The sequence below is a fragment of the Macrobrachium nipponense genome, chromosome 47 (genome assembly GCF_015104395.2).
Source record: "Macrobrachium nipponense isolate FS-2020 chromosome 47, ASM1510439v2, whole genome shotgun sequence".
Classification (NCBI taxonomy): Eukaryota; Metazoa; Arthropoda; class Malacostraca; order Decapoda; family Palaemonidae; genus Macrobrachium; species Macrobrachium nipponense.
In genome coordinates this window covers 30,957,710-30,972,195 of record NC_087222.1, presented here as the reverse complement: position 1 = coordinate 30,972,195, position 14,486 = coordinate 30,957,710, and the positions used below count along the sequence as shown (strand labels likewise).

At 41.5% G+C, this 14,486-nt stretch overlaps 1 protein-coding gene across 3 annotated transcripts in view; it reads left to right on the top strand.

Moving 5' to 3' along the window:
- Positions 1-14,486, top strand: part of LOC135204834 (serine/threonine-protein kinase PAK mbt-like) — a 48,768-nt gene that overhangs the window by 11,796 nt on the left and 22,486 nt on the right. For 2 of the 3 annotated variants that reach the window (XM_064235042.1, XM_064235040.1), the window contains exons 2-9: positions 273-383; positions 1,062-1,179; positions 3,430-3,525; positions 4,657-5,322; positions 7,029-7,082; positions 8,253-8,720; positions 9,816-10,097; positions 11,052-11,180. In XM_064235042.1, coding sequence (XP_064091112.1) covers positions 292-383; positions 1,062-1,179; positions 3,430-3,525; positions 4,657-5,322; positions 7,029-7,082; positions 8,253-8,720; positions 9,816-10,097; positions 11,052-11,180 — 1,905 coding nt within the window. In that variant the 5' untranslated portion in view covers positions 273-291. The remainder of the gene's footprint in view (positions 1-272; positions 384-1,061; positions 1,180-3,429; positions 3,526-4,656; positions 5,323-7,028; positions 7,083-8,252; positions 8,721-9,815; positions 10,098-11,051; positions 11,181-14,486) is intronic. The other variant, XM_064235041.1, reaches the window with a different exon arrangement.

Genomic DNA, 14,486 nt, shown 5'->3' with positions numbered 1-14,486 from the left:
TTCCTTTTGGCATTCCTCCGTTCATATCCTTTCTTGCGTCGTATGTTCTTCACCCTCCTAAAAATCGTTTCAACGTAATTTTTAGCGATAAAAACCTTGTAGGTCCCTGCACTTGGTCTTTGGCCTAAATTTTATATTCCGTTTTATGCAATACATGAATGGCAGGTGCTTGACATATTGTGAATGAATGAATGAGGTTCCAGGGTCATGTTCCTCTGCACGTGTATCCTAGCCGCTCATTTCTCTGTCTCTCTCTCTCTCTCCCGTGACAGGTGTAGAGACGGGGGAACGATGTTTAAAAAGAAGAACAAGAAAGTCGTAATATCCGGACCTTCCAACTTCCAACACCGCGTCCATACTGGGTTTGATCACCATGAACAAAAGTAAGTGGTTCTTCTTCTTCTTCTCTGTTTTATCTGTGGATTATTATTAGATGTGTTGCCTTTGCTTCTTCATAAATACAAACCTTTGTTCTTTACATAGAAGCTAAATTCCTACATAAGGAAGTTGAGGTTTTGTGTGCTGGGAAAGTATGGATTTTGCCATTCGTTCCTACAAAAATACAAATCGTAACTCTCTTCCTAGGGATTTAGCCTGTGCTTAAAGAACAGAGGTTTGTATGTTATTAAGAAACAAAGTGCTTATAAGAAATTGCTATATTTTAGTGTCTTTATCATTTTTTGGAATTTTAATTACAGTAGAGCACAGTACTAATGTCATTTCTTCAGTTTTCATTACCTTTTTTTTATGATGTTGCTTACTAAAGAATAAATTCTACATTTTATGGAGAAAAGTATATCATGATGTAAAGATTACAGATGGAGCAACGTTACTGAAATTTCCATTTCTTGTAATGAATAACATAATTTTATCAGTGTGTAGATGAATTAATGTTATTCTTAGGGTAAAGAATTGACCTTTGATAGCATACTTACATAGTTTCACTCTCCAGAATTGTATGAATAGTCTATCATAGTACATGTCAGTAGCATATGGTACCGTTGATTTGTTTCCATACTGTGATACCGATTACAAAACTCATCGCAACTTTTATCCGACAGGTACGTTGGACTCCCGCCTCAGTGGCAGGGAATTGTTTCCAACGCCTTGGATAAGTGCCGTCCCATTCCGCTCGTGGATCCGCTGGAAATCACTCCGGTGGATATGCTTGATATGAAGGTGAGTTTGGCCGTTAAGAAATCATTCCTTTCTGGTTGAAAATGATTCTGCATAGTATTATTTTACTGAGAGAGAGAGATTGCATGAAATGAGAGTGAAATGGAGTTGAAAAGCTGAATAGAATAAGTTTCAGGTTAAGGAAAATGGAAAGAGAGAGTTTTTCCAAAGAGTATCTTCTTAGAAATACTATTTCATTTTTCTTATGAAGCGTCATCACTTTCCTCCCATTTTTATACCTAAGTAGTTTTCACAATTTGGGATCAAATATTGGTCAAGATAAATTTGGTGTAAGTTATCTCAATTTTGCGAGAGTTTTAAAATTTTTATGAATAACTAAATTTTCGATTCTTGGTGCTATAAGGTTCTGTCTCAGAATACAAGAATATTCGTGTGTCGTTTCAGTTATTACGGAATTTAGCAAGACCAAGAAAGCTCTATTTACAGAGTTTCAGGGCTGTATTAGTGAGGAATGTCTTCTTAAGACGTTGTGTAGAAGGTTCAAAATATGAGCTTGGGATATCTTAACTTGGAGGCAAAAACTGAATCACTGTAAATGTCAAGTAAATTGACATCCCAGCTAGAGAGAAGCAAAGTTGAGGGAGTGAGGATAAAGTTTAAAAGACAGAAAGCTGTGGATTAGGGGGTCAGGCGGACAAGGTCCCCCATAGAATTTACTACGTAGGCCCCTTCTGTTTGCAAAGCTGTCTCACGCCCTTTCCGCCCCCCTCTGGTTCAGGAACCCCCCCCAGAGATACTGAGAAAGGAAAAAGGTAAAGGGAGCAACTAAGACTTCATGCTTCTTTATTATTATTATCATTATTATTATTATTATTATTATTATTATTATTATTATTATTATTATTATTATGCAGAGGATAAACTGTCATTCATATGAAATAAGCTTGCAGGGATAACAGACTCAAAAAATTCAGCCTTCCAAAGAACATGGCATTCATTGAAAGATTTTACAGAAGAAATAGGAGTTACAGAAAGAAAGAAAGAAGAGATAAGTCATTAGAAAAGTAAAAAAAAGGATAAATCAGTAGATAAACAGATAAAAAGAAAGAAGATGGGCTAGAACAGTCGGGAAAGAACAGTCATGGGGAAAAATGAATCATAAAGAAATTCCAAAGCTTAGTATGAGAAGAGTAGCGGATGAGTTGGTTTTTGTCTTTTGTTTTAGATTTTCTAGCTTTCTCTCTCAGTTTGTTTTTTCATCTCTTATGCTGGCAAGTCTTTCAGGTATTACAGTGGACCCCCGTATTCGCGTTCTCCGAATTCGCGGACTCACACATACGCAGATTTCTCTCGCGAACGTTTCCCCGCATTATTCGCGGTATTTTTCTTTGAGAAATATCCACAAATTCCTGTTTTTTTTATCCATTTCATCATAAAATGCACTTTTATGATAAAAATATTAACCAATTATGAAAATTTTTCTTGAGTGTTAACTAACAAAATAGGCTGTTTTTAGCATTTTTTATAGGGGTTCCAAACATTCGCGGGTTCTAACTATATTCACGGGGGGGTCTGGTACGCATCTCCTGTGAATACGGGGGACCACTGTATATAACTGTTTTGCCATTATGTCATTTAATAGTAATGATACAGGCAGTCCTTGGTTATTGGTGCGGGTTCCGTTCTCGGCAGGATGAAGATAAGCACAAACTGCCATTAACCCAAACGTGGGCATTTATGGCGCTTGCGCCGAGTTTCGGTTAATGCTGCCTGTGTTAGGTGAGTTATGGCGCCATAAGTCTATTTTCGGCACCTTATGACGCCATTAACCAAAACTCGGCCCATTATAGGGCCATAAGTTGCCGATTCTATAACGCTAGTCTGTAAAACAGGATTGCCATTAACCAAGTCCGCCGATAACCAGTACTGCCTGTAATTAGTTCCCACATAAATACGAAGCTTCGTTCTTTACGTGGGATTTTTTTCACATTTGGAGACTAAATCCCATTTAAAGAATGAAGGTTTGTATGCTAGGAAAATTCCAAATTATTCTCAAGATTTGCTGTGTTCATAAAAAAGCTGGCATGGTGACCTAACTTTTCAATTTTAAATGAAAATGACTCGAGGTGTTGGACAGCACAATTTTAGAGGTTAGTGTATTAATGGATTGTTCTCAAGTGCATCTTTTTACCCTTATCAGCTTACCAGCTTCTTTGATATTCAGCAATAAAACCTGCTATATCTCCTCCTTAAAGTGTAACCGAGTAGTTAACGAAGGCTCGTGTTTTCCAGGTGCCACAGGATGTTTCACGGGGCCAGGACTCTGCCAGCAAACTTACTCGTGGCTTTGCCACCCTCAACTTGGCAGATCCTAACAGGAACCCACAGGTATAAGATATGCAATTTATTATTAGTAGTATATATCTGCAAAGTTTGTAAACTTATGTCAATTCACTGAAGTCACCAATAATCTCCTGTTTTTATTTGTTGAAGGACATTTGGTTTCAGATCTTGTATGGAGCAAAAGAATGTTCATATTTTGCATACCTAGACCCTCAGAAGACACCATCACTTAAAAAATTTGTTTCAATCTTTTCTATACTATTTTGTTTTGCTTCCTCATCTAAGTGGTCTTCTACAAATGATTTTACAGGCAGTCCATGGCTTACAATGGGGGTTCCGTTCTTGAGACACATCATAAGCCAGAAAATCGTCAAAAATCCTAAGAAAATCTTAACTTTTATTACTTTGGCTGTATTAAAAACTATGTAAACTGAATTTTTATTGCATTTATCATAAAAAAACTTCAAATACTGATTATTTTGGATTTTTGGAGTCAGATCAGCGTCGTAACCCTGGAACATGCATCATAAACCTGGAAATAATTTATGACGATTATAATTGAACGTCGTAAGCCGAACCTGTCGTAAGCTGGGCACTGCCTGTATTTGTTTTATGTAGTTGGGGAGTGGCATAGCACATGCTCCCTCTCATGGTATTTAAAGCCAATTAAGGGAAAAATTTGTGATTTGACTCCTAGTACAAAAGCCACAACGGGAATTAAGTCTTTTAAATCTTCTGATGTGAAAGAACTCAAGAGATTATGTAGAGGACGACTTGTCATTAGTGGGTAGTGTCTGTTTCAGGATTTGTTGATCACATTTTACTCTTACTATGTTCTAAGTTTAAAGTTTATAAAGTAAGGTACTAAGTACAGGCAGTCTCCGGTTATTGGCGGGGTTAGCTGAAACTTGGTGATTTATGGGACGGTGCCGATAACCAGTTATTGGAACCATAAGTGCCATTATGGCAACTCTGTTAGGTATATTATGGTGCCATAACCCATTATTGGCGCCTTATGGCGCACCATAAGGCTGCTTATGGGGCTGATAACCAAAACCCGGTCTGTTATGCTGCAGGAAATCGCTGAGTCCGCCGATAACCGGGAGCTGCCTGTATATATTTTGATCATGCAAATGCAAAAGAATCGCCTTTGAAAAACTATTTTCACATCCACAGACGAACGTGAACGTTAACCGAGTCGGAAACAACAATAACAACAATGCAGGAGGGGCTGCCAACCTCCCCAAAACCTCGAGTGTAGCAAGATCGAACTCCCTGCGGTCGTCTAGTCCCCCAAGGCTACGGCGTGGAGAGCACTGGGGGGGACACAACATGCCCCCGACTCTTCACGAGGGAGAAATACTGAACTGGCCCCATGTTCAATACACAAACCACCTGCAGCATCCGGGCCACCCCCAGACACACCCCTCCCACCCCAGTCATCCTGGTCACTACCAGGGCCATCTAAGTCATCAGCAGGGACCTCCGCCACATCACCCGCCATACCATCCCCTCAGTCCCGCGCAGACGAAGAGTCCCCCCGGTTACGTGCCCCAGACCCGCCCCCCTCAGAATATGGGGGGTCCCGTGCATCCCGGCCCGCACGGGCCTCCCGTGCCCGGAGCTCCTCACGGCCATTCTGTGAATGGCGACGACAGGTTCGACTACAGGGACGGAAGGATGCAGCATCCCGACATTCGGCGGGATGGGTGGGGTGCCGGGGGGATGAGAACGCCTTCTGGGCCTTCCTCCGCTGGCTCGGCCGGGAGCAGCGGGCAGCACGGTCCCACGCCGCCACCCCCACACCAGAATCTTCATAACGGACATCCTCCTCATCCACAGGTTGGTCTGGAAAGTGATTTTTACCGCTAGGGACCCAGAGCTAAAGCAGTCCTTCATTGTAAAAGTTGCATATCTCAATTGAAATACTGGAACTCCTGCCTCTAGTGCTATATTGAGCTACTGTAGTTTTATCCTGCCAATAAATAGTCATTATACTAAACTGGTAACAAACCATTCTTTCATTAGTTAGCTAAAACATGATCTGCAGAACTTTGGAGTGGTAAATTTTTCAAGTGTTTCCGTGCATGTGTTTTTACGTCTAGTGAATCTACAGGAGAATGCGTTGGCTGAACTTTGATCTTGAAGAACTTAGAAAAAAGTTGTATAGTTTCTGTATCTTGTGGACTATTTCAAAAAAAGTCATATACCTTGATCTTTTAGTTAGCCTTTATCCCCTTTTCTTAATCATTCTAATTCTTTGTTGGTTGCAAGAACTCTGCCCTACCATTTTGTTGATTGCAAGAACTCTGCCCTACCATTTTGTTGATTGTAAGAACTCTGCCCTACCATTTTGTTGATTGCAAGAACTCTGCCCTACCATTTTGTTGATTGCAAGAACTCTGCCCTACCATTTTAACCCAAGAAATATCCTGAAAAAGTCAACAGACCCCATTTCTACGAGTTTCCTCTCTGCCTTTTTCACATGACATCCTACATTTTAAAGCATAATCTTGTACTGTTATGTTATCGCTACTTGTCACAAAATCCCGTGGGATTGCATCATGTTGGGAAGGAGTCTAGCCTGTGTGTTGTCATAACAACGAGTCAAGGTCTTGGTACCTCTCTCCAAATTTTAGGATACCCTGTGGGTAGCCGAAACAGCTAAGGCTCGTTTGAAATGTCTTTTAAATACGGTGTAGAATTGAAGCATTTCTTTGAAACATTCTACACTAACTCATCATTCATGCATTGTCATAGCAAAGTAAAGTCTCTAGTTTTGTTACACTTGATAAAGGTGTACCTCTACATATTTGCATAATAGCCAAATGTGTTCCTTAAGTTACAGTCATGGATGATTTCCTTGTCATTTTGTTTTTCTTTAGATATTGCTAATTCATGTTATTTCTTATTCATTACTTATACATCCATAAGTGATATCTTACATTACAAATATTGTGGATTACATACATACGTAAATTTTGAACAAGCTTCTGATCCGTTACCCTATAAGTTTTTTTTTTTTGTTAAAGTTCCTGATTATAGATTTTCATCCTCAACTTAAATGTACATTAATATGAATAGTAATTTTCATGATGATGGCAGGGAGCAGAGTACAGTGCCTTTAAAGTAGGTGTCATTTATTTTGAACACATTCTGACAAAGTGTATTGTGTTGAGATTTTGAGGACTCAAGGAATTGTAACCAAAAACAGACAAAGCTCGATCAGAAGAACTCTGTCGTCAGCATTTTCTGTGAAATTGTCACGAGTAAACGTCAGCTGAATGCCTGTAGTAGATACCACGTAACAGTTGAAGAACAGATGCTCACGGCTTTTAGAAGACGTTAAAAATAACTGATGTTTTGCAGCCTGATCATTATGAATCTCATTTGAACTTATGTTTTCCTTAAAACATGATCGTTATAAATCTCTTTCGACTAATGTTTTCCTTTTTCCAAATGCTCAACTCTCATAGCTACTACATTCAGTTGAAACAGTGATGTAACCACTCCATTTTATTGTGTAATCTTCCGCTTCATTTTGCTAGATTGCTTATCAGCGCCACCTTCAGTCAGTTAGCCACAGGGAACGCTACTTCCATGTGAGTCTAGGACATGGGTATACGTTGGGTTGGTGTGTCAGCATTGTCAAATTCTGCTTCTTGGATTAATAACACCTAAATTCCTCTCCATATATACACAGCCTTCCACTAACCCTGTCACTGTTCTTGCATTTATGGCCTCTCACACATTCACTTTGTTTCAATGGGCACTCACATAGTGACACAATCCTTCATTCTATTTCTCCTTTGTACCCCGTAGGAGGGTAGTACTACATATAGTGTACCACGTATTACATTGCTTGAGGTTCTTTGTAGCCTTTCTTCAGCTCCTAGCAGAACCCCTTTCATTCCTTTTATTTATCTCCATTTATACTCTCTTTCTTCCATCTTAACTTTCCACTGTCTCTTAACAATGTTTCACATGGCAACAGGGAGTTTTTTTTTCTTGTTACCCCTTGAAAACCTTTCCTAACTTTCAATATCCCTTTCAGCATCTTAAACTTTATATTTCTTTCCATTCTCCTTTGTAATAATCCTATTCTCCCTGACAAATGCTTGTGGTTACTTGTGCACTAATGTCTTTGAACGTGATCACTCTAATAGCAAAGTGCATGTACATGTCCCTTAATTTTGATGGCCTCTAAAGAAAGTATACTATAACCTTGTGTGTGTGTATTTGTGTGTATGTGTACAAGGAAGAATCTGTAAAGTTTTCATAAAACTTAAAACATTCTTCAGAGTTTTTCGTACTTCACAGATATGAATGAAGATGGGAAAGTCTGATCCAGGTTCTTTCCAAATGAAAAATGTGTAATTATCAGTAACGTAAAATTTCTGTTTCTGTACAGTCAGGTGATAACGTTCAAACTCGAGCAGATCTTTTTTATGCCACCACCTTCTTCAGACCTTATCTTTTATCTGTTTGCCTTTGTCTCTTTCATTTTGTAGTATCCACACGATTACTTTGCATTTTTTATTTGTCTAAGCTTTCCAAGTTCCACATACTACTCTTGTCAGATTCTTGATACATTCAAAAACATAATTATGTTTTCATTTGAATGAAATCCATTACAATATTTGAGTGGGAATTGCTATATTAAAACTAAAAACTTTAGGAACTTTATTGCATGACAGTTTCTTCCTTCCTGCTGTTACTAGAATATTGATTACATTAAATTCCTGAGGAAATGATTGAGGTCTTCCTTCCAGGGTGGACGACCACCAGCTCAGCTTCCTCCCGAAGCTGGTGGCCCAGGGAACCAGCATCCCAATGGGCCACAGTACCCGCCATCACAGCATCCGCACCCGTCCTCGTACCAAGTGCCGAACCAGTCGGTCCAGCATTCTCACCAATCTCCTCCCCAGCATCGCTCGCACGTCCGGGGCCCCCAGCCCTTGCCTCCCCCTCACCAGTCTCCCCACGGTGCTCCTCCGCCCCACCACCCTCCACCGCCGTCTCATCACACATCACAGAACCAGCTACATCTAATGCATCAACAGCAGCAGCAGCAGCATCAGCAACAGCCTCCTTCTTCCCAGCCCCATCCGCCTCCTCCCCAAGTACACATGCAAGATCAGATGCAGCATCCACAGTCGCAGCAATCGGTCCCTCACGGCATGCAGAAGATGCAGCCTCCGCCCCACCAGGTCCCACCTCACGGCCAGACGTATTCCAAGGTGAGCTTTGAATGGCTTGGTTTGTTGGTGCCGAGTGGTTCGTTTATAGTTTGCTTCAATTTCTGATAATGTCACTTAATGGGAAATCTTTTTCCTCAGTAGATTATATTTAATGGCTGCTTTACCTAGTGTCTGTGTCAGGGCAGCTGTGATTATTGGGTGAGAAAGCAGCAAGACAATAATTTTCTCAAATAAACCTTATGATTTTTAATCGCTACGAGGCCGGTGCCCTGAGAATACATCTTGGTTAGTAAGCAAAATGAAATACTTATTGGCCCATTATGTTAAATGCAAAGCGGTTGTAGTAATTTTTTCTGAAGTGGATGCTTGCTCAATACTCTTTAACATTACATGTCTAGTTAAGTTAAGTTCAAACTCTACTTCATAGGAGTGAGTTGCCAATTTCCCACTGCCAAGCACCTCTGGTAACCTTATGGTCCTTGCACGTTTTGGAGGTCCGCTGTCGTTCCCAATGGCAGATAATAAAACATATTATGGATTGACTTTCGTGGGGAAGAATAGAGCTAAATATGTAGTGTCTCCAACCAAAAAATATATTTTGTATTCAATCATCACAACTGTCATTTGATTAGTATGTTTATTCCTCAGGGCACTTTAAAAAATTACCATTTTGAATTTTGTATTTGGCTTCGGAATGGTGTCGCCATAGCTTACGTTGTTCTTATCTTTTTATATCTGAAAGCAATGATTTCATAGCGGTGAAAGATGCTGGTCAGATATGTAAGTGCTAGGGTGACCATTTCTACTATTAAAATGATAGCTGGTAGCCAATAGTGGTCAGGTACTTTTCGCTCCTTCCTGTCTTCCTCCACTATTCAAGAATTCAGTCTACAGCAAGTGGTCAGTGTACATAGGGCACAAATCTCTTGAAGCATTTTTTCACCATCAAATTATGAAGTTTGTATAATGCTGTAGTTTATTAGATGGAATGGAAATCATTATATATTCTTATGCAAGAGCAAAACCCTTCCACCCCACCCCTGAGAGACCTAAGAATAAATTTCAGAATCCGAACGCTTTTTCTTGTCAAACTGTCGTGTAAAGCGAAGTCCTTCCCCCTCCTCTCTTCCGCAGCCCCCTGTTCCTACCCCAGAACAGAACTCGCCGAACAATAAGGAGTCGAGTGCCCCACAGCAAGACCACAACGGCAACCGTTACGAAAACTCCAACAAAACTCTACCTCAAGTAGCCTTACGTGACAGGAAGGGTAGTGGTGACGCAGCTAACAACGGAGGAAGTTCGGGCTCGGGCAACAACACCACAAGCCTGCCGGGAAAGTCGCCCACAGGTTACTCCAATTCAAGCCAGCACCATTCCACCAAGCAGAATGACCAACAGAGATTATCCCATGAACAGGTAGCTATTATTTTTGTCATGTGTTGGCTAAACATTGTACTATGCAGAAGCAAAGAAAAACAAGAAGCAAATGACCTGGACATGGGAAACTTGTCTGAAATCAGTTTTTGATGGTCCAAAGAAAACGAGGAAATTGAAGCTTTAGTCTTGTCACTCAAAGAATAGTTAGGATTTTAATTGAAGCTTGCATTTCTCACTATTCCTGAATAGCAATTTGAATATAGTTTTGTTGTCATGCATAATGATTGCTTTTGAAAGTATTCATTCAAAGTAGTCCAAAATTACTTTAACTTTTTCAACCCCGTAGGGTGGTATTGCCATCAGTGCACTTCACGTGGTGCACAGTAGGCATTACAGTGGTCCCCCCCCCGTATTCGCGGGGATGTGTACCAGACCCCCCGCAAATATTTAGAATCCGTGAATAGTTGGAACCTCCTATAAAAACACTAAAAATTTTTTTTTTTTTTTTTTTTTTTTTTTCCACAAAAAAACTGAAGTTGTGGATATTTATCATAGAAAACTACTGTGAATAAGCGAATTTCTGGCGAATAATAGGTAGATATGGTCTAGAGAGAGATGCGCCAATGCACAAGTCCGCGAATAAGGGTTTTTGGAGCATCTCCTCTTTTCCTAGCTCATTTCTTATACTGTATCTCCGTTCATATTCTCTTGTTTTACCATCTGATTTCCCACCCTCCAAAAATTGTTTCCCAGTGCAACTACGAGGTTTTACTCCTGTTACAACTTTAAACCCTCTTACTTTTAGTGCTTAATGGCCTCATAGGTCCCAGTGCTTGGCCTTTGACCAAAATTTTATATTCCAACCCAACTATAGTAATATTTTTTATCTAGTTGTTTGAAGAGATACTCAAAAAATTGACAGCTTCAAAGTTTTATTCATCAAAGTGTCTTGGCTGTAGCAATATCATGCACTTTCCTTGCTTTTCTCGACAGTTTCGAGCAGCTCTTCAGATGGTTGTCAGTCCAGGCGATCCCAGGTTTAATTTGGACAATTTCATCAAGATCGGAGAAGGATCCACTGGAATTGTTTGCATTGCCAGTGAGAGAGAAAGTGGAAGTCAGGTGGGTAACATATCTAGAAATAATGTTTGTACCTCAATGAAGCTTAATTTGAATAATCAAAAAATTTATTTCCGGGAAGATTAAAGTTTGAATTTTTCATGAATTTCCAGTTCTAAAGTGTGGATGTGTTATTTCCGAGAAACTATATCTCTACATGATTGTTTTTTTATATAATTTTATGCCTCCATCTGAAAAGAATTATAGATTTCTATCTCAGAAAGTGGTGAATGTCTTTCCTCTCTACATGAATAATTTTAGTTTTTATACATTCAACTTACCTGACAGATATATACTTAGCTATTAGACTCCGTCGTCCGACAGAAATTCGAATTTCGCGCGCACACTACAGGTAGGTCAGGTAATCTACCGACCTGCCGCTGGGTGGCAGGAATAGGAACCATTCCCGTTTTCTATCAATTTTCTCTGTCGCCGGTACTGACAACATCGTTGTTAGTTCCTCTGGCTGAATTTCGTTTTTTGCATCGCAGTTGATCTTCGTATTGGCTTTTTTGGTGATGTATTTGGATCGTTGTACTGGCATACGCTTTTGTGGACTGTTGATTGGAATTGGTTTGGACATCATGATGTCTGACTCTGGAAATGTTGTGAGAATGTGTGTGAATGAGGGCTGCAAGGTGGGAATGCCGAAAGCTTCGGTGGATCCTCACACTGTTTGTAAATTTTGTAGGAAGTATGAATGCTCTTTCAATAACACTTGTCAAGAATGCGAGAGTTTGAGTGTTGAAGGATGGAAATCTCTAACTTCTTACTTAAAGAAGTTAGAAAGAGACAGGGTGAGGAAGGCTTCCTCCAAAACCTTGCCTAGCTCTAGATGTAGCGATCAGGTTAGTAATATTGTACCCTCTTCTCCTCTTACGAATATTGCTCCTTCTACTCCTGTTTCAGCCCCTTCACCTTTCGTAGATCCTGCGGATTCTACATCGGAGATTACACATCTCAAAGCTATTCTTAGGAAAATGGAACTTAAGATGGCGGCAATGGAAGGTAAGCAAAGTGAATGTACAGTGAACAGTGCAGTGGAGAGTGACATAAGTGTCCCTAGTGCAGTGGAGGGGGTGTCTGACCGGCTCCACAACGCTCCCAGGCCTGGACCTCTTTGAAGCTCCCAAGCCCAGAGGAGAAGGAATGTCAAAAGCTGTACGGAGGTTGTGGAGAATCCCCACCAGTCAGACGTCCCTTCGGCAGGTTCTGTTACGCCTCAGACTGCCAGAGATCGCTATAGTAAAAGCATTCTCCGTGAGTGTTTCTCTTCTTCGGAGACTTCATCTCCCAAGAGAGGATGGAGATCCACGGATCTTTCCTGTCCCTTGAAGAGGTCCTGGAAAGCGGCTCGTATAGATTCGAGTCCTGAGCGTTTTCCGGAGGATTTGCCATCGGACAGGAAGAAAGCTTGAAGTTTGTTGCTCTTTCCTGCTGATTCGTGGGATCCTACACCGGACCGTTCTCCTTCCCCTCCTTTGGACAAAGATAGAGAAACGACGAGGATTCTTCGTAATATGCAGGATCAGATCGCTTCTCTAGTTGGAGTACTCTCCAAAGATCCTCCAAGAAGGAAGGATGCGTCTCTTCCCATCAAGAGATCCAAGTTTTCCTCTTCTTTACCTCGCTCTTTAATGGATAAGGAAGCGGAACGTTCTCCTCAGTCCAGACTCGTTCTACGTAGGCTCCTTCCAGGCGTGAGGCGCCAACCGAGCGCAAGATTTCTCCCAGGCGCGAGGCACCAGTTAGTAGCGATTCTTCAATCGGAAGTGTATCTCCTTCCAGGCGCGAGGCACTTCTTGGGCGTGAGACACCAGACAAGAGAGAAGAGCCTCCTTGTTACCGAACTTCTGTTAGTAGGTTATCTCCTGTTCGTATTGTTTCAGCAATGGAACAACAGACGTACGCTGGACCTTCGAAAGTGACTGTATCCACTTCGACTTCTCAGGGGATTTCGAAGAATACTTCAGAAATGCAAGAGAAGAAAACTTCTAAGATCTGGCAGTTCCTGTTCTCCAACTAGAAAGTATTTCTCCTCGAGGTGAGAAGGTCCTCCAGAAGACGAGTCTTCGAAAAGGACTCGTTCCCCTCTTGCTACTCTTGAATTAGAGGATGTATCAGATGAAGAGACTCCAACTAGTGAAGGCCTCTCTAATTATAAGGTCTTGGCTTCTCTTTTGCTACAAGAATTCGGAGACTCTTTGAGCCCGGCAGCTCCTCCTTCACCTAGATCTCTATTTTCAAGTACCAAGACACCCAAGTCTTCTTCATTTTTGAAAATTAAGCCTGCGATCTCTATGAGAAAGCTCTTCAATCACTTAATGCTTGGATTGAGCACGAAGAAGGAACACTTAGAACGGTGTATTGCTCTCCTCCTTCCAGCTTGCGGGCAGGAGAGGCATTTGGTACAGGACTGGAGAAGCTATGGGTCTGATGGCTCCCTCCTCTGCGGAATCGACTTCTCGAGGTTAGTGGAGTCTTCAGGAGACACTCCCTTAATTCAGCAAAAGCTTCCTGGAGCTGTCCGAGTTAGACCAGCTCCTCAAGGGACTTTTCCACATCTTGGAAGTTTTTTAATTTCCTGGACTGGTCCCTTGGGGTGCTGGCTAAAAAGACCCGGGATCCGGACTTTCTCGACCCCGAGGTTCTTCATAGTATCTTGTCCTGCATGGACAAAGCAGTGCAAGATGGTTCGGGAGAACTTGCCTCCTTATTCGGATCAGGAGTGGTTAAGAAGAGATCACTTTTTGGGTCTTTTCTTGCCAAAGCTGTCTCTCCTACTCAGAGATCAGCTCTGCTTTACGCTCCCCTGTCTGATCACCTGTTCCCTTCTCAGTTAGTGAAGGACATCTCGCGTTCGCTATCTGAGAAGGCAACTCAGGATCTCCTGGTCCAGTCTACCAAGAAGAATCGCCCTGCAGTACCAGTTGCCAAGAAAACTTCTTGTACTCCTCTAGTGCCCTTTCGTGGAGGCTCCTCATCACGACCCCCAACGAAAAGAAAGACCTTTGATAAACGAGGAAGGTCTTCCTTCCGTCCGTTCAAGAAATCCAAGTAGGACTCAGGTCCTCCAAACACCGGTAGGTGCCAGACTTCTAAAGTTTGTAGAAGCCTGGGCCATGAGGAAAGCCGACCCCTGGAATCTGTCTGTTCTGGGGAAGGGGTACATCATACCTTTCCAAGGCAGACCGCCCTTGTCTACAACACCGAGGGAACTGTCGGCGAAGTACAAGGACCCTGCTCTGAGGGAGATGCTCCTTCAGACGGTGGAGACGATGTGGAACAAAGAAGCAATCGAAATAGTGC